Source organism: Salvelinus fontinalis, chromosome 5, assembly GCF_029448725.1.
Source record: "Salvelinus fontinalis isolate EN_2023a chromosome 5, ASM2944872v1, whole genome shotgun sequence".
NCBI classification, from domain to species: Eukaryota; Metazoa; Chordata; class Actinopteri; order Salmoniformes; family Salmonidae; genus Salvelinus; species Salvelinus fontinalis.
The window spans coordinates 44538506-44562214 of NC_074669.1; the positions used below are offsets into that span (position 1 = coordinate 44538506).

The window sequence follows — 23709 nt, forward strand, 5'->3', positions numbered from 1 at the left end:
CCGAAAGCGTTGTGTGTTATGTCTTGCCCCAAGCAGATGTTTTTCTGAGGCAGGTTCCACTGGCCTGTTTATTTTATGCTGCGCCGTCATTCAACTGAGGTCAAAAGGCACCGCAGCGCTGAGAGAGTGAGAAATGAATAAAGAGAGGGAGAGAATGAGTGAGGAGAAAGATCATGAAAGGAGAGAAAGACAGATATAGGAAAGGAGAGAATGAGAAAATGAGATAATGAGAGCAGGATAGAAATAGAGAATGATATAATTACTGAATTTAGAGAGGGACGAGACAAAGAGAGAGCGAGAGAGAGAATGAGTTGTGGGCCAAAGGTTAGTGGCACGAATGGGCGAGCGGTGCTGGGAGTCATGCACTGCTGTTCACCCAGTCAGAGAGTCAGTCACAAACAGGGTTCAACTTTAAACCCACTGGCCTTCACACCCTCAACACATTCACTAGCATGGTCAAAATACCAGACCTGGGTCAAATACAGAACTGCTTGATAAAGACGTTTGTTCTTTTGGATACCGATATTCACCCCATCTGTCTATTTCAGGCTTAGCCTGCTTTAAGTTGTGTGTGTGTGTTTGACATATAGGGATCAGGTCAACATAGTGTAAGTGGAGGCTGATAGGCTTAGGGACAGTTACTGCATGCTGTATCTATGCGCCCCTCTTCTCCACTCTCTATTGGGCTTCTGGCTGTGTTGAGAATGTACAGACCCTGCCTCAGCAGACTCCATGCAGAGCAGCTGCATTCCTGATCTACAGTTCAAAGAGCAAGGGACTCACAAACACAGTCGCACACATGAGCGCACAAGCACTTGAACACATGCACACGCAAGTGCATACACACACGCAGAGTCACACACATGAGTGCATGAACACGTGCACAAAAATGCACACATTCTCTTGCAAAAAAACAGAGGTAAGTACACACTCACTCCCACTCACTCCTCTTCCAAACAGCCACCCCAAAGCTCCTGGGAATCTAGAGAAACAAGCAGTGTACATATCTTTTCCCCATGATCTCAAAAGATTATAACGTACACCAACAAAAAACACACACGCACACACTCATGGCCTTAATTGAAAGGAGACCTTCACCTGACAATGCAAACCTTTTTTAACCATACACTTGCTAGCTTTGGAAGAAATGGGAAGTGAACTAACTCAATGAGAGAGAGAGAGAGAGAGGGAGAGCTAGGTATTACTATTGTCTGAGCAATAGCTAGGTATTACTATTGTCTGTGACCGTGTTTTTCCTCTGCTGGTTTGCCTAATTTATTCAAGCCGGGGCCAGGGGAAAAAGAAGGGGACAAAACAATTTTTTAAAATGCAATTGTACACCGTGACTGTGCATACGGGAATGCAGAGAAGCTTAGGCCTGAAGTCATTACTGCTGGACGAACAAGCACTGAAAAATCAAGGGAGGGAGAGAAAGAGAAACAGAGATGGGGACAAGGGGAGGCTTGCTAAGGGGAGCTCCCATTCTGTCTAAGGGCTAATAGAGAGAGGGGACGTCTCTCGTTATTTCTCCACTCTGTTTTATTTTCTGGTTGTTTGAGCTATTGAAGCCACAGATCTCTGGGAGCAGGAGAGGAGCAAGAAGCAGTCGCTGTTTCACAACAAGCAACAGAGCAAGGAACAGAGCAAGAAAGGGGACGTCACTGCACTTTGAACTTGTACAGACTACCAGGACCAGAGGGAACTGTGTGTGACTATCATGATCTATTTAAAATCTTTGTTGTAAATAGTGAGTCTTGAGATTCAGTGTGGTTGTTCCCTGGTTTGTCTATCATCTCTGACTATTGTCTGTCTGTCTGGGGGGATAGAATAGTACTGCTAAGCTAATGAAACAAAAAAGTGCTATTTATAAATGTTTTTGTGACTCAACCTTCTTTGGGGTTGAATGACAATTTCAGTTCCAAGATTTTCTCAATATCTGCTTGTGGCACATACGTATAAGAAATTCTTGGCACAAATTCGAGCTCCTTGTCCATCATTAGTTCTTGCCAAGCTATAACGGTGCTGCTGCCTATAAGATTGATTGTTAACACTTTCTACACACAGCCCAGAACTGGTCCGTCTAGTTTGTAAGTAGGGTAAAGTAAGTCGGGCAGTTTGAAGGAGAGCAGTCCTTTTCTTTCTGGTCTGCTAGTCCAGGGTGAAAGTAGCGTGGTGTAAGGAGAGACAAATGAAGAGGGGGGTCCTATTTTACCCCTCATAGACCCTCCTCCTAGTGTGGCGGAAGTGACAGAGATGGAGAAAGAGCGAGCGAGCGAGAGCATGAGCCTATAAGTGTAATTTATTGTTTCCTGTGAAAGGGCAGGCTGCACCCTTTTCTCCCTCCTGAAATCGGAACTGCTTGTTGTGTCAGAACTTTCAGGAGGAGCCATTGTCTAGGGGTCACAGGAAAAACAGAGGAGCGAAGGAGAAGAACAAGAGAGTGAGAGGTCGGAGGACAGCTCCGCGGTAGAAAAATAGAGGAGTGAGAGGGATCTCTGGGTCATTTGACAGAGACAGAAGGGGAAAGAGGTCAAGAGAAGGAGTCTGGAACATGTTGTTTTGACTTTTCATAACGCTGTCAGCCAATACCTCTTTGTGTGTGTCAGTCGTGTCGCTCAGATATGGCCATGGTGATCGGGGGATGTAGCAACCCTAACGGAGAGACCAACGGACTGGGGGGGGAGAAGGCTTACCTGTGTGGGAATGAGGAGGAGGGCTCACCCCAGGCTGGGAGTGATGTGGAGGAGGGAGACGAGGTCAAGGCATGCGTGGTGGACTGTGTGGTGTGTGGGGACAAGTCCAGCGGGAAACACTACGGGGTGTTCACCTGCGAGGGCTGCAAGAGCTTCTTCAAGAGGAGCATCAGAAGGAACCTCAACTACTCCTGCAGGTAGGTGAAGCCGCTCCGTAAAGTATCAAGAAAATACGTTAATGTGAAAAACAACATAATTTTAAAAAGGCAGTCACACAATTTAATGTCAAAGGTTACTGTGTACATAGGCTACTGTAATGGATCCCTAAAAGTCCTAATCTTGGTGGTCAAATCATATGTACAGCATGCTTGCAGACCCTGTAACTTGTTAGATAATATTTCCCTTGGAGAGTCCTCTGTGTTATTTTGTGTTACAGCTTTATCTCAAGTAAAAAAAAAAAAAAAAAAACGATTTTCAGGTGTATAATATACACATGGCGAACAGACTTATTTTGTATCAGAACCATACAAATGTGCATTTCCCACTCCCACCTAGTGTACAGTTAGTAAAATATCTTGCAGTACTACCATATCACACTTCTGAGGAATGTGAGCCTTTGTTTATCGTTAACTATCTAAGGGCCATATTCAATCAAAACTGTTTATCCATTACTGTACAGTGTACATAGTAGTTACAATGCTCTCGATCTGTTTCATAAGTTGTGAATCATACAGGACAGGAAGATATGTTTGAAAGCTGCACAGACCTATACAGCTATACATACCTATACAGAGAAGCATTTGTATTCTGCACTCCACAAAACCATTTATTTATGTTCCAGCCTATGACTCCTTTCACACAGCCAGAGCAGCCACTCTAAGACTATTAATTCATGAGAGAGAAAGAGAGATCAGGATAATATATTCTATGTCTAATGTTCTGTTGTGCAGGTCGAATCGAGAATGCCAGATAGACCAGCATCACCGCAACCAGTGCCAATACTGCCGGCTGAAGAAATGCTTAAGTGTTGGCATGCGCAAAGAAGGTAACTATCCTATCTTATCTGTTGCACAACATCTCTGCCACTCAGACGATCGAAAGTTTGGTTGCAAGTTCGAATCCCAGAGTTGACAAGGTGAAGAATATGTCAATGTGCCCTTGAGCAAGGCACTTATCCCTAATTGCTCCAGGGTTGCTGTTGATAATGGCAGATCCTGGCCCAACTCGCTGAGGGTGAGTGGGGTCATGGTCATTTCCAATTCACACATGTGTATAATACACACTTGTGTGAAATAGAACAAATATAATCACCCACCTAATTATTATTTTGAGTTGAAACATGTTTCATTCATGTAGCTGTAGTATTTGTAAATCCAGTTGAACTCTATCCTTATTTTCCCTCTCTCTGACCCCTACTCTTAGTACCCCCGCTACGTAGTACCTATCATTCTGCCCGTTGTGTCAGAGGCATTTCCCAGGCAGTACATAGGTTGAATAACCCAGGCAGCCAGCCAGCCACTCCTAGGTGTCATATTTATTCTGCATTGAGCTGGCAACAGCCCAGAGCTATATTCAGCAAGGATAGTCATGCAGGGGTCTGACACAATGACAGCACTGACGCAGCCTGGCCACGGTGTTTCCTCATGCCCTGGAAACGCTTGGATCACCTTCGCCGGGTAACAGGTCACTGTTCACCAGGGATAGCAGTGGTCTACTTTACTACATGACTGTTGTTTGTAGTCAATAATACTTCAATGACAAGTCAGACACAGCTAACCACAGCCTAGCCTTGGTCGTTTGACAGACCCTGTATTGAACTAGTTTAGCAAGACTACAAGTTGGGTATAGCAATAACAGACTGTCCAGGCTAGCAGTGAAATGGAATGACATTGTCTGAAACTTGGAATAATTCACAGCAACGGAGGCTGAAAGAAACCAAATGTCCAGCTAACTAGTTGTTAGACAGAGTAAGTATAGCACTGGTACCTGACTGTTTCTGCTATCAACAATGCGACATTGTTGCCTTGCCAAGACATAGACCAGTTGGTCCCCCCTTTGCTGCCATAACAGCCTCTACTCTTCTGTGAAGGCTTTCCACTAGATGTTGGAACATTGCTGCGGAGACTTGCTTCCATTCAGCAACAAGAGCATTAGTGAGGTTGGGCACTGATGTTGGTCGATTAGAAGTTAGGTGTTCGATGGGGTTGAGGCCAGGGCTCTGTGCAGGCCAGTCAAGTTCTTCCAGACCGATCTCAGCAAACCATTTCTGTGTGGGACTTCCCCAAAATGTTGCCACAAAGTTGGAAGCACAGAATTGTCTAGAATGTCATTGTATGCTGTAGCATTAAGAGTTTCCTTCACTGGAACTAAGGGGCCTTGCCCAAACCATGAAAAACACCCCCAGACCATTATTCCTTCACCACCAAACTTTACAGTTGGCACTATGCATTAGTGCAGGTAGCTTTCTCCTGGCTTCCGCCAAATCCAGATTTGTCCATCGGACTGCCAGATGATGAAGCGTGATTCATCACTCCAGAGAGTCTCCACTGCTCCAGAGTCCAATGGCGGCAGTCTTACACCACTTCAGCCGACGCTTGGCATTGCGCATGGTGATCTTAGGCTTGTGTGCGGCTGCTCGGCCATGGGAACTAATTTCATGAAGCTCATGACGAACAGTTTTCTTGCGCTGACGTTGCTTCCAGAGGCAGTTTGGAATCCGGTAGTGAGTGTTGCAACAGAGGACAGACGATTTTTACACGCTACATGCTTCAGCAATCGCATTCTGTGAGCTTGTGTGTCCTACCACTTCTCGGCTGAGCCGTTTGTTGCTCCTAGACATTTCCACTTCACAATAACAGCACTTACAGTTGACCGGGGAAGCTCTAGCAGGGCAGAAATTTGATGAACTGACTTGTTGGAAAGGTGGCATCCAATGACAGTGCCACGTTGAAAGTCACTGAGTTCTTCAGTACAGGCTATTCTACTGACAATGTTTGTCTATGGAGATTGCATGGCCGTGTGCTCTATGTTATACACCTGTCACCAACGAGTGTGGTTTAAATAGCCGAATCAACTAATTTGAAGGGGTGTCCGCATACTTTTGTATGTATAGTGTATATGTAACATTGGGCAGAAAGGGGTGTAAATTCCACAGTTTCAACTATGTATTTCTGCATTGTGAACAGCTTGCAGTAAATGTAAACATTCATCATGAAATCTAACTCATTATTTCTGAAACACAAGTAATAAAAGCAGCATCAAATACAGTATATTGCACAAGTTGCTTATCTTCAGTATGTCATTATTTTTGCATTGCAAAAAGTCCATGCGTTTCATGTATGAAATACTGCCAGCCAGAGTATACACATAATGTTTACTCCATGCAAATATTAGCACACAAACATAACTTTTTAGAAAATGGTCATTGTTCAACCAGTTTGAAAATGCATTGCATATCATGCAAACGCTAGCTCCAGTATTCAAAACTCCCGACTCTCATTGGTGTCTATTATATATATTACCGTGGAGATGGGCAGTTGGCTCACTTTTTTGAACATGCAAATTGGGCCCCTAGGCATTTATCACTCAAATATATGTTTAATAAAGATATCCAGACTGGATGTAAGTTTTCATTATTTTACGTGATGTTCAAACAACTCGGTCGTTCGAGCCCTGAATGCTGATTGGCTGACAGCCGTGGTATATCAGACCGTATACTACGTGTATGACAAAACATTTAATTTTACTGCTCTAATTATATTGGTAACCAGTTTATAATAGCAATAAGGCACCTCTGGGGTTTGTGATATATGGCCAATATACCAAGGCTAAAATGTGTGGTTTGCAGCACTTAACGCCCAATGTTACATATATGCAAAGTTACTTTTTAGAGCAGGGGTGTCAAACTCATTCCACGGAGGGCCTAGTGTCTGCAGGTTTTTGGTTTTTCCTTTCAATAAAGCCCTAGACAACCAGGTGTGGGGAGTTCCTAACTAATTAGTGATGTTAATTCATCAATCAAGTACAAGGGAGGAGCGAAAACCCGCAGACACTCGGCCCCCCGTGGAATGAGTTTGACACCTGTGTTTTAGAGTGTTCTATACTTTGCCAAAATTGAATATTGTTCTTAGAAAGTTTACTCAAGCATCTCTGGACATCTAATGAGCATTTTGCATGCATTGAATTTCAGAAACTCACCGTTTACGAGACCGTTTCGGCGGAGCAGAACTGCCGTGTTGACAGGATGCAGAGGCGTGCCATTTAGAGTGACGATTTCCGGTTTGGTAATTACAATGATCGGCCAGCAGATAGTGTCAAAAGTATCTATTAGGATTTCATCTAGAAGAGAGTGGTGTTATTTTATGTTTTGATCGCGTACAGACACGTTACCAGGTGTTTAAATACACTGTTACGTGTATGTAACATTTGGCGTTAAAGGGCTAGAGTCAGCATACTTTTCCATCAACAAACACCTGTTATAGTGCTAGCTGCGCCACCAGAGTCTCTAGGTTTGCGCCCAGGCTCTGTCGCAGCCGGCCGCGACCGGGAGGTCCGTGGGGCGACGCACAATTGGCCTAGCGTCGTCCGGGTTAGGGGGGGTTTGGCCGGTAGGGATATCCTTGTCTCATCGCGCTCCAGCGACTCCTGTGGCGGGCCGGGCGCAGTGCGTGCTAACCAAGGGGGCCAGGTGCACGGTGTTTCCTCCGACACATTGGTGCGGCTGGCTTCCGGGTTGGAGGCGCGCTGTGTTAAGAAGCAGTGCGGCTTGGTTGGGTTGTGCTTCAGTGGACGCATGGCTTTCGACCTTCGTCTCTCCCAAGCCCGTACGGGAGTTGTAGCGATGAGACAAGATAGTAATTATAGCGATTGGATACCACGAAAATTGGGGAGAAAAGGGGATAAAAAAAAAACACCTGTTATGTTCAATGCTGAACATTAGCTTGCCAGCGTGTTTTGCATTAGCCTCTACAACCTCTACAAAGCCCTTTCTCTCCCCCTTTTCCCCTCTCCTCCCTCTCTCTCTTCCCTCCAGCAGTCCAGCTTGGACGTATCCCTCCATCCCACCCAGGCATCAGTCCCACTTCTCTGGTCGGCGGAGGTGGCGGTACCGGGCCAGTAAGGGGCGAATTCTTCAACGACCAGCCCATGTCAGAGCTCATCTCCCAGCTGCTCCACGCCGAGCCCTACCCCAGCATCCGCTACGGACCCCAGTACGGCCAGCAGCAGATGCATGACGCTGGAGGAGGCGCCGTCATGGGCATCGACAACATCTGCGAGCTGGCGGCACGCCTCCTCTTCAGCACCATCGAGTGGGCCAAGAACATGCCCTACTTCCCTGAGCTGCCTGTCACTGAGCAGGTGGCTCTGTTGAGGCTGAGCTGGAGCGAGCTGTTCACCCTGAATGCAGCCCAGTCCGCCCTGCCGCTACACATGGCTCCTTTGCTGGCCGCGGCCGGCTTCCACTCACAGCCCATGTCGGCGGAGAGGGTGGTGTCCTTCATGGACCAGGTGAGGTTGTTCCAGGACCAGATGGACAAGCTGACCCGGCTCCAAGTGGACTCAGTAGAGTACAGCTGCCTCAAGGCCATTGCCCTCTTCTCTCCAGGTCAGTGTACTGGTTGGTCGTCACTCTCTGGTCCAAACCAAAACCCTTACACCTGAGAAATACAACACCTAGTCCTAACAGGCTGCTACTCTGCTGGTTTTAATGTTCACTTTGGCCGGGTTCTTTTGGCTCCGTTTTCAAAATGTCCCCCAACTTACTAGAAATATTGATATACTGCAGTGCCTCACTATACACAATCCCTAGGAATACTATTGCTGAATTGATTCCTAGAAAGAATTATAACTCTTGCTTGTGCCCAGTATTCAAATCTAGACATTAGTCATGCTGATGTAAAGTTCAGTCTGTAGGTCAACATTTCTCATATGAACAGCTTTTTAAAGCGCTATATCTCTGTCCATATGATAAATATTGACCTACACCTCTGCAGAAGCACAACTGACCTTTCAATCAGCATGTCTCATTAATCTCAAGTTGTTTGAGAAGTCATATTCTCTTCCATTACTGTAGCTCCTGCCTGTGTTCTGCACTATAGCGCTGACCATTTATGCACTTCTGATTTACCTTAAGTCCATGCTTAAGTCTGTCTGTGTGCCCTGGTTTGTCCTGTTCAGATGCGTGTGGTTTGACAGACCCCGTCCATGTGGAGTCTCTGCAGGAAAAGGCCCAGGTGGCTCTGAAGGAGTACGAGAGGATGCAGTACCCGGGTCAGCCACAGCGCTTCGGACGTCTTCTCCTCCGTCTGCCTGCTCTCAGGGCCGTGCCCGCTAATCTCATCTCCCAGCTGTTCTTCATGCGCCTGGTGGGCAAGACGCCCATCGAGACCCTCATCAGGGACATGCAGCTGTCTGGGAGCTCCATCAGCTGGCCATATGTCCCTGGGCAGTGAAGAACAGAAGCCTGGGACACACAGGATCCTGGAAGAGGAGCCTGGCTGGAACCTAGAACAAGATGGAGAGGGATTAGCCAGTGATGTCATAAATGTCATAATTCTTAAACGTGCAATATGCAGAAATCGCCCTAACATTTCCTGGTTGCTAAAATTCTAATTGTTTGCCTAATTTCAGTTTATGTGACAAAGAAAGCAGTGTAGGGAATCATTGTATCATCTAAACCGGTGTGAAAAATATTTTCAATAACATTTTTTTTTGCTATTTTCAGCTGTTTGAAGCTGGTATACAAAACGGAAAGTAAAAGACGCAAAAACGTAACTTAAGAATGGGAAGCATAGAAATATAACATAACATAGATATACCGCTTCTTAGACTTGCTTTCAATGAGAATGACAGATCTATAACTAACAGTTCTATGTGAATTTGGTCACCCCAAAAGTTACATATTGCAGCTTTAAGGTCTAATTAAGCCGTTTTTATCTCAAAATCAAATCATTTTTGGGTAACAACTAAGTACCTTACTGTGATTGTTTCAATTAAAATAGTTAAAAAGAAACAAAAATATCTTCTTAGCCAATAGCCAATTCTCAATAAATAATTTTCTAGGACTGTCTGGGAGTGTTCTGAGTGGGGAGGGAAAAACTGAAAACAAGCTGTTATTGGCAGAGGATTGGAACTCTTTCTTATTGGTCTATTGACTAATTTACCACCGGGTGTTGACACCAGGCAGGCCAAAACTCCATCCCACCAAAACAGGCGGAAATTTCAGCCAATCTTTTAAAACAGCTCTTACACTAAAAGGGCATTATAATTTTTTACAATTTCACAGTATTACTCCAACCTCATAGTATGGAAATATATATAAAACACAGGAAAATCACATTTTTGACCACACTGGGCATTAAAGGACATAGTAGACGAGTACTGTATTGCTACTCACTCAGAGAGAGCCACATGGAAATACCAATGAATGGAACTGGAATGAAACCATTCGAACAATTTAGCTGTTCTGTGTGTATTCCAAGGAAATCATACATTTGACTTGGTATATACTTCCTGATCAGTATTATGACCTCATTTTAGTCCTTCTCTACCTCATTCTGGCCCCAGAACTGTGCTCTGAAACACAAACTGTAACTGAAGCCTGTGTGCCACTACTACCTCCATCACCATGACCCCCAACGTGACTCTGTCTGACCCCAGGCTCTGTGTGTCTCTCTGGCTGCTGTGTTAGGTCCCCTGGGTCTCAAATGGGACCCTATGTCCCATAGCTACAATGTATAGGGCTCTGGACAAAATTAGTGCACTGTATGGGGAATAGGGTGCCATTTGAGATTCAGCCGTAAGCGTTTGTGATGCCACAGCCATGGCTAATACTTTCCTTGTATGCTGTTGTCTCCTGAGCCCTCTATTTATGTCAATCTTTGGGTATTGATTTACATGAATGTTGAGCTTATAGTTGGGAATGTAATTATACATGATGCATATGTGGTAATGTAAATCTTTGAATGTTATGCAAATATAAGGACTCTGGACATCTCCATAGTATATTTAGCAATAGCATAAATGCTACAGTACATGCTATGGTGCCGAAAGCTGGCAGAGGGGAATGTCCACTACCGTTCAAAAGTTTGGGGTCACTTAGAAATGTCCTTGTTTTTGAAAGAAAAGCTATTTTTTTGTCCATTAAAATAACATCAAATTGATCAGAAATACAGTGTAGACATTGTTAATGTTGTAAATGACTATTGTAGCTGGAAACGGCTGATTTTTACATAGGCGTACAGAGGCACATGATCAGCAACCATCACTCCTGTGTTGTGTCTCGAACTGTGATTAAATTATATGACATGCTATTTTTTTCAAATTGAACATTTAATTGATTACGTGATTGAATTAATCCATGCAACAATTTAACCATTAATAACCTGGGGCACCACAGGAGCATTAATTTTATATAGAGCGGTTATCTCTCGAATCCACTCTCTTAAAGATATTTTATATCAATAGCAGTCAATTATTAATAGTCACCTCGATCGGTCTCATTCTGATTGTCGTAAGTACTTGGTTATCTGCACAAACCCTAGCTAATATGTTCAATCAGCAATACACAAATTGGCTTAATTATTTATTTACTAAATACCTAAACGATCAAACAGAATTACATATATATACACAGGATAGATCACACATTGATTATTAATCATGTCATGAAAAGCCCCTAGTGGGCTAACCCGATATGACCGCTGGTTACACAAAGGAAGGGTTTGAATGAAAGAGCGGGAAGACTAAGAGACAAAGGGATTGGGTCTATCGGACCCTGAGAAGCTATGCAACCGTAAATAAAGAACCTTATGCATTCCAATAACCGCACATTTGGAAAAGGAAAATGCAAGATATATTAATTTACTCTGAGCTGCACTTCGATTGTCGAAGATAGAGTATAGAGACAAAGTAGAGTTGCAATTCAACAGCTCAGACACAAGAGGTATGTGGCAGGGTCTACAGTCAATCACGGATTACAAAAAGAAAACCAGCCCCGTCGCGGACCAGGATGTCTTGCTCCCAGACAGACTTTTTTGCTCGCTTTGAGGACAATACAGTGCCACTGACACGGCCCGCTACCAAAACCTGCGGGCTCTCCTTCACTGCAGCCGAGGTGAGTAAAACATTTAAACGTGTTAACCCTCGCAGGGCTGCAGGCCCAGACGGCATTCCCAGCCGCGTCCTCAGAGCATGCGCAGACCAGCTGGCTGGTGTGTTTAAGGACATATTCAATCAATCCTTATCCCAGTCTACTGTTCCCACATGCTTCAAGAGGGCCACCATTGTTCCTGTTGCCAAGAAAGCTAAGGTAACTGAGCTAAACGACTACCGCCCCGTAGCACTCACTTCCGTCATCATGAAGTGCTTTGAGAGACTAGTCAAGGACCATATCACCTCCACCCTATCTGACACCCTAGACCCACTCCAATTTGCTTACCGACCCAATAGGTCCACAGATGACGCAATCGCAACCACACTGCACACTGCCCTAACCCATCTGGACAAGAGGAATACCTATGTGAGAATGCTGTTCATCGACTACAGCTCAGCATTTAATACCATAGTACCCTCCAAACTTGTCATCAAGCTCGAGACCGTGGGTCTCGACCCCGCCCTGTGCAACTGGGTCCTGGACTTCCTGACGGGCCGCCCCCAGGTGGTGAGGGTAGGTAACAACATCTCCACCCCGCTGATCCTCAACACTGGGGGCCCACAAGGGTGCGTTTTGAGCCCTCTCCTGTACTTGTTCACCCACGACTGCGTGGCCATGCACGCCTCCAACTCAATCCTCAAGTTTGCGGACGACACTACAGTGGTAGGCTTGATTACCAACAGCGACGAGACGGCCTACAGGGAGGAGGTGACGGCCCTCGGAGTGTGGTGTCAGGAAAATAACCTCACACTCAACGTCAACAAAACAAAGGAGATGATTGTGGATTTCAGGAAACAGCAGCGGGAGCACACCCCTATCCACATCAACGGGACAGTAGTGGAGAAGGTGGAAAGTTTTACGTTTCTCGGTGTACACATCACGGACAAACTGAATTGGTCCACCCACACAGACAACGTTGTGAAGAAGGCGCAGCAGCACCTCTTCAACCTCAGGAGGCTGAAGAAATTCGGCTTGTCACCAAAAGCACTCACAAACTTCTACAGATGCACAATCGAGAGCATCCTGTCGGGCTGTATCACCGCCTGGTACGGCAACTGCTCCGCCCACAACCGTAAAGCTCTCCAGAGGGTAGTGAGGTCTGCACAACACATCACCGGGTGCAAACTACCTGCCCTCCAAGACACCTACACCACCTGATGTCACAGGAAGGCCATAAAGATCATCAAGGACAACAACCACCCGAGCCACTGCCTGTTCACCCCGCTATCATCCAGAAGGCGAGGTCAGTACAGGTGCATCAAAGCAGGGACCGAGAGGCTGAAAAACAGCTTCTATTTCAAGGCCATCAGACTGTTAAACAGACACCACTAACATTGAGTGGCCGCTGCCAACATACTGACTCAACTCCAGCCACTTTAATAATGGGAATTGATGGAAATTATGTAAAAATGTATCACTAGCCACTTTAAACAATGCCACTTAATATAATGTTTACATACCCTACATTACTCATCTCATATGTATATGTATATACTGTACTGTATATCATCCACTGCATCTTGCCATCTTTATGTAATACATGTATCACTAGCCACTTTAAACTATGCCACTTTATGTTTACATACCCTACATTACTCATCTCATATGTATAGACTGTACACTATACCATCTCTTGCCTATGCCGTTCTGTACCATCACTCATTCATTTATCTTTATGTACATATTCTTTATCCCTTTACACTTGTGTGTATAAGGTAGTAGTTGTGGAATTGTTAGGTTAGATTACTTGTTGATTATTACTGCATTGTCGGAACTAGAAGCACAAGCATTTCGCTACACTCGCATTAACATCTGCTAACCATGTGTATGTGACAAATAGGATTTGATTTGATTTGATTTGAGATGGAAGACTGGTTTACCCAGCAGAGATCACCATTGTCCTTTGAAGAATCTTTCTGGTTGTAGTGTTGTAGAGCGGATACGTAAAAGTACCCTGTTGTTCTTCGTAGATTGTCTGTTCTTTCCTAGGCCACGTCCATTTACAGCTGCAGCTGATAACTCGATGTCTAGGATGTATCACTTCTTTAGTGAATAATCGTTCAAAGTTCATACCAAGTTGCGAGCTTGTGCTGTATTCTGTCTGGTCTAGTTGAAATTCACCATTCCAGCCTGGTGATCGTCACCTCCACGTTGAAATTCACCCTTATAAACGTATGGACACCAGACCTCACGCCGTCGGGAACTGAATTTGACTTCCGTCAACGGGCTTTTGTACTGGGGGAGAGAAAGGTGTTTTTCATAGTTCTCAACTAATGTCTGTTCACTTGGGCGTGGCCGCTGAGTCGGCCTACATTTTACTATGAAACAATTCTCTTATGTAGGAGGCAAAAATTACATCTAATCTTTTCACAAATATGGCATCTTCATTTAATAGTACCTGCAAAACACCAGTCTTAACGTCAACAGTGAAGAGGCGACTCCGGGATACTGGCCTTCTAGGCAGAGTTGCAAAGAAAAAGCCATATCTCAGACTGGCCAATAAGAAGAAAAGATTAAGATGGGAAACAGAACACAAACATTGGACAGAGGAACTCTTCCTAGAAGGCCAGCATCCCGGAGTCGCCTCTTCACTGTCGACGTTGAGACTGGTGTTTTGCGGGTACTATTAAATGAAGCTGCCAGTTGAGGACTTGTGAAGCGTCTGTTTCTCAAACTAGACACTCTAATGTACTTGTCCTCTTGCTCAGTTGTGCACCGGGGTCTCCCACTCTTTCTATTCTGGTTAGAGACAGTTTGCACTGTTCTGTGAAGGGAGTAGTACACAGCATTGTACGAGATCTTCAGTTTCTTGGCAATTTCTCGTGTGGAATAGCCTTCATTTCTCAGAACAAGAATAGACTGACACGTTTCAGAAGAATGTACTTTGTTTCTGCCCATTTTGAGCCTGTAATCGAACCCACAAATGATGATGCTCCAGATCCAACTAGTCTACAGATGGACAAAAGGTTTTTACAATGATCAATTAGCCTTTTAAAATGATAAACTTGGATTAGCTAACACAGCGTTTCATTGGAACACAGTAGGGATGGTTGCTGATAATGGGCCTCTGTAGATATTCCATTAAAAAATCAGCCGTTTCCAGCTATAATAGTAATTTACAATATTAACAATGTCCACACTGTGTTTCTGATCAATTTGATGTTATTTTAATGGACAAAAAATGTGTTTTTCTTTCAAAAACAAGGACATTTCTAAGTGACCCCAAACTTTTGAATGGTAGTGTAATCAAATTAATTTATAGACCGATAAGCATTATGGTCAAATGTATTTACATCGACTGCTATTTCCATCAATTAGCATTATTTTGCAATGGGATGTTTTTTTTCTCCCGTTCATTTTGGCATCAACAGTTTTATTTATAATCTTTTCCAACGACAACTACCGGCTAACGGAAACCCTGGTGTGCATGTGTGCCCGCGTGCAAGTGTGTATGTGCCTGCCTGACTGCCTTCCTGCATGTGTGTCACCTCTCCCACTGCTCTGAGTCCAGATCGTTGCCGGTCTCTCCTCCCGTGGTATACTCTGTCTCATACTGTGATTTGTCCAGCTCAGGGTTGAGCCGGCGCCTCTTCCCACTGTTGGCTGAGGGCTTATTTACCCCCCCCCCCCCCCCCCCGCCTCCTCAGAGGGGCTGAAACTGTACCCCTGGGAGGGCTGGTGTGAGGGGAGGCTAATCAGACGCTCCAAATACCTGAAGCACAACAATAAGATTCAATATAAACTCAACATGTAATATAGAGACTCTGAATAGTGTATTTCATGAACATGTGAATAGGTCTAGACAATAGAGACCCATCCACTTAGCTAGATGTGGCTGGGGGGTGTTTATAGCCTCTCTTTCACATGCCCCATCAATTTAGAGAAGTGTGTCTGAGTAGGCCTCATCTACGAATGCAAAAATATTTGCATCTGGAATTTGTCTTTCAGCATCAGTAGAACGTGCCTGACTCTCCTCCACCAGTCATACAAGGAAAATGGTCTAATGCAGTGGTCAGCAACCCGTTGATCACAATTGACTTGTCTATCTCCAAGGGACCTTCTCTGTCTCTGGCTCATACTCCAGTCCAGTTGGTAAGTAAGGCACCTTAAAGTTGGTTGCCAGACGCCATATAAAATCCACAGAAGAAGAAGGTTACCAAAGATGTTTATATATCTAATCCAAGATAGACCACAGCCACATAGTGGGCAGAACATACAAGGGGTTGGGCAGAGCCAAGCACGAGCTAGCGAAATCCTATTGGCACGTTGTAGAATGTATTTGCATAACTACATTCGCCCCTTCTACTCCTACACAACGCATTTTTTTTTTTACTTTGGCAAAGGGTAAAGTCTACAAAACAGTCCACTCTGTTCTTAACATGTTCTAGAAATGGGAGAAATGGGACAGAAAACATGATTGAGATCAAATGTTTAATTGATTAGAAAATTAGCAGAATGTCGGCCAAAATCCGTCTTGCTCTATCTTCTCCCACTGCCTTGCCACTGGGCTTCCTTTCATCACCATATTTGGTGGTGAGTGGAATTGCCTACCGGATGCTTCAGATTTATACGTACAGTGAAAGATCTGTCTCATTGTTCTATCTGTGAGGTTACTGGTGAAGGAGAGTTGAGGCGTGTCCCCTCAGCCAACTCCCTCCCTAGAAGCCTAATTTCATTTGTTGTTTTGTGTGGTGCTCTGCTACTGCGTAAAGTGTTCGGACGAATTTGCTGTCAATCTCCGACCAAACTCTACTTATGGTCGGTTGATTAAGGGATCAGTAGGAGTTACCAGTGAGATTAAACTGGGATCTAAGGCAACTTAATGCGATATCGCAAGAGTCCTCGGACTTCATGCCATTTTCAGGTGCATTTACGTTAGTTTGATAGCTAGCTAGCCAGCCTATCAGTTAACGCTAACAAGCCACTCAAGAAACTGAAGATGTCCGACTCCGACATAATGTCTTCAACTGAAGACAGAGCCAAGGAGATTTTGAAGGGTTTTAAACTGTATCCTTTTCAATTAATGGTTTGCCTGGTTGTTCACCTATCTAAGTTAGCTGCCCTAAGTAAGCTGCCGTAGCTAACTAGCCAGGTGGTGTTGCTTGCTGGCTCTTGCTGTTTGTCACACGTTGGCGTAACTAGTTAGTGAACCTAGCCAACTAATATTGTCAGTCTGATAGTTTGACGGTAGCGGTGTTGCAAGTGTCTTTCTGGGCCATCCTGCTTCTAGCTGGTTTGCTGGCAAGTTACCTAGCTAGATAACCGGCCTAGCTAGCTAGACACTGCAGCTGTAACGTTATGTGGTAGATAAATTTACTAACTTAGCTAGTTAGTCAAATTGGACAAGGAGGTAGTGGGACATGCACACAGGTTAGGTGTTAGCTAAATGGGTGTCTTAGCTACTTAGCTGGCTGGTTCTGACTTGAATTTAACTTGGGTAGCCGTTTGCTGATGCTCCCTGTATCTGTCCATGCATACTGAACAGTATTGCTAATTGTCTTGCTTTGCCTATTGTACTGGAGAATGCTTTAATAAATTAAAACAGCCTGTACAGTGGCTAAAATCAAAGAAAATATTATTTAAAATAAGTGTCTGGCTGGAAGGGTGATCTATACTGAACCTGTTGGACATTACTGGAACTGTTGGTGGGGCAGTGGGAAATCTGACAGTTTACCTCCTGTAATCACCATCTTAACTCAACATGCATTTTTAATCATACCATAGTGGAGTTTGTTTGATGTACCTTCTGTGGGTATTTTTTTTTTCATCTCCTAGCTGGGTAGAAGCCCTTTCTCTGGTTTACATAACACAAGCCACTGGTCCCAAAATAGGCACAGTAATGCGGACGAGAATAATCACACCTGCGTTGCTTCCACCGGCTTAACATGGACTGAAGGCCCATTATTTAATTCCACTCTGTACTTTACATTTTTTTTGGTAGTACTAAGGGTATACAGTTGCATAGGTAAGAATCCTGACTGTTGTGACAGGCTGTGGATCTGTGTGTGACCTTCCTTGGGCAGGCTTCATTTTCTAGGCTGGTAATTCTTAAATCCTTGATTTGCAAGGATGGGGATTTGCTGCCTTATGGTCCTCCTCCTAACAGGTCTGGTGACTGAGTTTAGGGTGTTACCACTGCATGGAGCCCTGGCTGCATACACATACTCATTTCAGGACCTTTGTGAAGAAGTTAGGCCTATGCAGTTAAGGGTGGTGGGTAGCCTAGTGGTTAGATCATTGGTCCAGTAACTGAAAGGGTGCTAGTTCAAATCCCCGAGCTGTCGAGGTAAAAAATGTTCTGCCAGTGTACAAGACAGTTAACCAACTGTTCCTAGGCCATAATTGTAAAAAAGAATTTGTTCTTAACTGACTTGCCTGGTTAAATAAAAAAAAACACATGTTTTGGGTTGTAGAGGACGGTCAAGCTGTTTTGTTTAAGTTGATCCTCCTGAGACCAAGCAATCAATTTGTGAGGAATTGTCAGTCTTTGAACTAAAGACAAACTCCTTCCTTCCCCTCGATAGTTGGGTAACCAGCATCAGGTTAATTGTGATTACAACGTCACAAAGGAAATCTGTGGATGCTGCTGTTTCTAAGGTTTTTCAACAAATTAATCTAGAAGTTGTGTATTTATTGCTGATCAAAGTTGTTGATCACGGAGTGCCATATAGTGACTATTGCGTTGAGGTTACAGGAACACTTCCCTGGCATGACTGGCTTTTTGACCTGTAGGTCTTATGCAATAAAGGTAATTATAGAAAGTTCAAGAATTTGCTTCACAGCGGGGAGTATTCAAAGAAAGCACAGGACCTGCTACAACTCAGCTTCAGCACCAATTTGCTTCTTTGGATACTGATAAGGGTATCATAGTTGCTTTCAGTTAGTACACTTTCTAAGGCTAGCATAATATTCATGTTCTTTAATGACTAAGTAGAACCTGAAAGTGTGCATAATCAGATTCAAAACTTTGATTCCTGGGAATGGCCTTGCTTCCATAGTACACTAATGTATTTTATAGAATAACATCAGTAGTCCCTTCATTGCCCTACAGTAGGTCACTGTATTGGAAAAATCTGCACATGAACACAAGTAGCTAGGTTAATTAGACATGCATCTGACAAAGTCCATACATGACTCCGTTGCGTTCCGTTTCTTGGTGTGATGCTACATCGGGCTTCCAGGCCTGTACAGGAGCACAGTGCTTCAACATGGCCTCTGTTATATACCTAAGACGGGCAGAGGCTGGCCTCTGAGGAGAATGCAGTGTGCGCTGCAGCCAGTTTCTGCTTCCCCTGAGTGGACATGACTTGCATGTAATCTTTCCCTGGAACAAACTGATCCACAGAACTATGAACACAAGGACTAGCTAACCAAACAGTGGTAGTCTGAGTTGATGCTGGACTCCGCTATTTGCTACTTTTAGAAGTTTTTCAATGAGTTGCACAAACCATGTGTTTTTGACAATTAGGCCTGTGTATAGATACAATTGTGATTTAAAAAATAAAATAATAATTGTTACACTGTTTACTTGGTGAGATGTAGCCTATTCATTTTCATTTCTCGTGTCTATTGCATGTGTATTGGTCATGCATTCACATGTGTTTTGCATCAATGAGCTACTCTTTAAAAATAGATGGGGCTGTAGGGAGGCTATCATGCCCATAAGGGCTAATTAAGAAGCCTGTGAGTGTTGTGGGACCAGGGTCTGCCACCCCTTCCGCAGATCTCCCCTGCTTAGCACCAGGGATGTCCATATGTGTGATCCAGGAGACGTCACCTTTTCCGCCACCGGGCCTAACTAGTTGGCTGCAGAATAAATTTAAACTCGACTACCCTATCCAGGCCTATTATGAAGTAAGTGTCTATGACCTTGGCATGTACTGGAAACATTTAGCTTCATTGTTTTTATGCAGCCAGTTAATGAGCTTAACACGGAGGCCACGTTTTTAAAATAATTCGCATTGAAAAAGTAGCAGCAGCAGCTTGTATTACAGTTCATTCATAAATGGTAAGCTGGGTAGACACTGCTTTGTCCCCCAGACAGTCATTGTCCAGCAGGGCTGACAACTGTTCAATTAATTTGTCTAGGTAACAGCCAACAGCCACTTCACACAAAGCATCCTAGTCATTTAGAGATTGAAAGAGGGTGCCTATACAGGCCTATGTTTTCAAAGGAAGTTTCTATTAAGATGAGAGCTGTGGACTTCGTTGATCATTCTAGAAGGATGTGGAAGCTGCTGGGGGGGAGGCAACTGAGCTCTTGGTGGGCTCACTGGGCTGCAGTCAGATTTGAAAGGCTAAAGTGGTTCAAAGCGCCACACATTTCATCTCACTAAGACAGCCCTACTCTACAGTAGCTTGCTAGCCAAGCTCAGTGTTGAGGTTGGTCGCGTCATGTTTGCGTGACTTATTTTCCTATCTGCTTTTTAAAATATTTGACCATCATTCAGTCAAGGCCCCTATTTGTTTGAAAGAGTTTATCCCATGTGGGGAATGACTTGACTGACACTTTACTCCTCCATTTTCATTATTTTGCTGTTAGAAGCTGGTGGCCTGGTGCTGACACCCTGTTGCTCCCTGTGTGTGTTGAGCGGGAGGAAGAAGAGCAGCACAGATGGTTTTGAGACTGGGGGAGGTCAGGTGCTTCTGACATAGTACCCTCTAGTTGACACAACAGCTATATCTTCCAGTTGGCTTTTTATTCCCAGAGCTGAGTTAGAAATTCTTTGTTCTGTCTGTTAGCACTTGCACCAGCTGGAGTACTGTTACCCACTTGCCTTGGCTTGTACCACATGACCTATTAGAAGAGGTTAGCTAGTAGTAGCTAAATAATCATGGGTGGCTTTAATCCACTAGAATAGCTCACTCCAATAAAAGAACATGGCGTGAGAGCTGGTGTAAATGACTAGGGCCACACACGGCGGCTCTTGAAGAATGCAAATGGGAATACCCGGCTTTCAATTTTGGCTTTAACACATGCCAGTTCCCCTGTACTCCCAAAAATAAACTCGGTGAAATTAAATGACTAAAACCAGTATGTAGAAAATATAATTGACCTATTATTTTACGATATAATCTTTGAGAACTAAAAATCACCATATTGTTTTTTCAGTTGGCTGCCACTATCCTAGCTTGATGGGTTAGCTTTTCCTGTTACCTTGTGTGCCACCTTGAGGAATACTGGTATTACTTCATTGATACACTGAGGGAAATTTTTGCCACTTGCTATAGACAAACAACTTGGACAAGGCTACTGCTGTCAAACCCATGACTGTGTAGTATTCCTTGACTCCTGGTCTCCCAGAAACTGGATGAACCTGCGTGATGCTGAGACTGGGAAGGTGCTGTGGCAGGGAACAGAGGACCTGTCTCTTCCTGGGGTTGAACACGAAGGTACCGGAACCTCCTGAGGTTAACTGTTGGCTTTCCTCCTGGTGTAGAAAATGTATTATCAGGCCATATCTTCCTACCACTACCAAGATGACCACTGTATTTATGATTGATTTTATTCAACATAAATAAATACTGGAATTGATACATACAGTATGCTTTACAGACATCAAATTGGAAATGTAAGTAAATCTAACTCAATTTTAAAGAAGCAAGGCATTCACAGCAACTCTGACCACTTCATTAATGACTGTCCATGGCCTCAGTCCTGCTTTGTTGACCACTCCATTCTAACCATCCCAGCAGTTTGTCCTCAAGAACTTGAACCCTAACCAATGTCAAAATTTGGCTTGTGTGATACCCCGGTATATGTTATATTTCGAAATGCCAACAGAATTATTTTTCAATATCGTAAGGGGGGAAAAAAGCAGTGCGTGCTACTCCGCTTATAACTAACTATAAGTTGAGTGTAACATCTAAGATGTCAAATGTGTTATATCCAGCTCAGGGATAAAATGGAGCTGTGAAATAAAATGGACTTGAAGTAAGTATGATTTAGACCAATAGCTATGCATTTTGTTTGCTGTGTGGCTTGATGTCAAGCTCAAGCGTCTTGGTTACAGAAGACATTCAATCCCCCCCCCGATCATGATCCCTGTTGCCTAAATTGTTTTGTGCATGTTTTTTTTAAATGGAAATTGTACCCCTTGTGTGCACATTTTGTAATGCGTATAGTACAGAAACTGTATGACGTTATGAAAATCTGGATACCGCCTAACCCTAGTCAAAATGATTATCAATTTACCTCTGCACATAGTTATATACACAACATTGATATTAGAATCTACAGAAAATGCCGGTAGTGAGAAAGTAGCCTAGGTCTTGGTAAACATCAGGCTGTTGTGTTGAGTGCATCTATTCTCTCCTAATTAGTAGTTTGACTGTCCCATTCATTTCCTTGCAGCCCGAGTCCCCAAAAAAATCCTCAAGTCCAAAGCTGTGTCCAGAGAGCTAAATTTCTCTTCGTCAGAAAAACTGGAAAAGTTCCGCCTTGAACAGAAGGTTTTCTTCAAAGGCCAATGTTTAGAAGGTACTAGTCTATTTGATCTGTTTCAATCTTGTTGTTATACAGATACTCAATAAGAATGCAATGTCTGTGCATAGTGAATGCACTCACCACATGTATTTTGTGTGTCTCTCTCCTCTACCTGCAGAATGGTTCTTTGAGTTTGGCTTTGTGATTCCCAACTCCACAAACACATGGCAGTCTTTGATAGAGGCAGCGCCAGAGTCTCAGATGATGCCCGCAAATGTTTTAACGTAAGGATATGCAACAACAACAAAAAATTGGGCTTTTTGGTCATTCTCCTACAGTTGGGTTGTGCAATTGTCAGTAGTATACAATATGCACTCACTAGGCTACATCTTGAGTAAGTCATTAGGCTACAGTGAGATTCCTTCAACTCACTTTTTTTTTAATGCTAAACTTGCAGGAAACTGTCATTTCTGTTATGGGACTGCTTTGCCTCATACTTTGCAGCTAGTGGTCAGTGTCTGCTGATTTGTAACATTTATTTTTCTCTCCCTTGCAGTGGGAATGTTGTTATAGAGACCAAGTTCTTTGATGACGACCTTCACGTCAGCACCTCCCGGGTACGACTTTTCTACGTCTGAAGAGGTACACCTTTTTTTTTTTTTTTTTTTTTCAACCCTTGAAGTGGGGAGGACCAGGCATACACTGCTGATTGTTGTTTTTCAGTGGTCACAGGATGCCATGTTCAAAGGAGTGCATTTGTCTTCTACAGTGACAGCAGCACGAAAGAAACCAAAATCCAACCAAGATCACACTGGCTTCTTGGCAGACAAGACTTTTTGTATGTAAATATATATATATATGGGCAATGACCATGCTCATGACAGACAACCATGTAAATTATTTTATTTGTACATTATTTTTTCCTTGTCATTCCAGAAATGTAACCCTAAGATGTACACTGCTCTTGTAACCTTGCATTTGTAATTTTTGCTTTCAGTTGATGTGGTTGCTGATATTCTCATTGTTTGGATTTTTTTTTAGATTGAACTAAATCTGTAAAATAGGCTGTTTATTACTACATGAATTAAAAGATGTCAGGAAGAAAAAAAGCCATTGCCTTTTTTTTTGTAGTTGAATTTTAACTGTCACTGAATGACAGTTCGTGCATAAGATATTTTGTATCCTGGGAGTACATACTTGCCAAGTGAGGCACAAGGTACCTGTGTGAAAACAGAACTAATCTGTTCATAACTTAACTACAGCCACTCAACACTTTGATAAACCTGTGGGCTGTTAAAGGTAGTCGCAGCGCTGCAGATATTGAGATGTAAGACTTGTCAAGGTTTGCGTCAATCAAATCTGGTATCAGGATAAAATGTGATTCAGAGTCACCGAATATACTTTAAGTATTTTTATTAAACTCAAGCGAAAAATGG

The 23709-nt window shown here is 43.6% G+C and overlaps 2 protein-coding genes across 4 annotated transcripts; both read left to right on the forward strand.

Moving 5' to 3' along the window:
• Positions 1-1725: 1725 nt before the first annotated feature.
• On the forward strand, positions 1726-10862 carry LOC129855648 (nuclear receptor subfamily 2 group F member 6-like). Its single transcript, XM_055923529.1, has 4 exons — positions 1726-2890; positions 3644-3745; positions 7718-8298; positions 8871-10862. Exons 1-4 carry the CDS (start codon positions 2622-2624, stop codon positions 9143-9145), a joined length of 1227 nt encoding a protein of 408 aa, XP_055779504.1. The 5' UTR covers positions 1726-2621; the 3' UTR covers positions 9146-10862.
• A 5597-nt stretch (positions 10863-16459) lies between these two features.
• On the forward strand, positions 16460-23392 carry LOC129855649 (retinal rod rhodopsin-sensitive cGMP 3',5'-cyclic phosphodiesterase subunit delta-like). 3 transcript variants are annotated; one of them, XM_055923532.1, is made up of 6 exons: positions 16460-16854; positions 21152-21240; positions 22202-22327; positions 22452-22557; positions 22830-22915; positions 22997-23392. In XM_055923532.1, exons 1-5 carry the CDS (start codon positions 16787-16789, stop codon positions 22909-22911), a joined length of 471 nt encoding a protein of 156 aa, XP_055779507.1. In that variant the 5' UTR covers positions 16460-16786; the 3' UTR covers positions 22912-22915; positions 22997-23392. The 3 variants fall into 3 exon arrangements, with proteins under 3 accessions (XP_055779507.1, XP_055779505.1, XP_055779506.1); XM_055923530.1 differs by having other exon boundaries at positions 23043-23392; XM_055923531.1 differs by having other exon boundaries at positions 22830-23392.
• Positions 23393-23709: the final 317 nt, after the last annotated feature.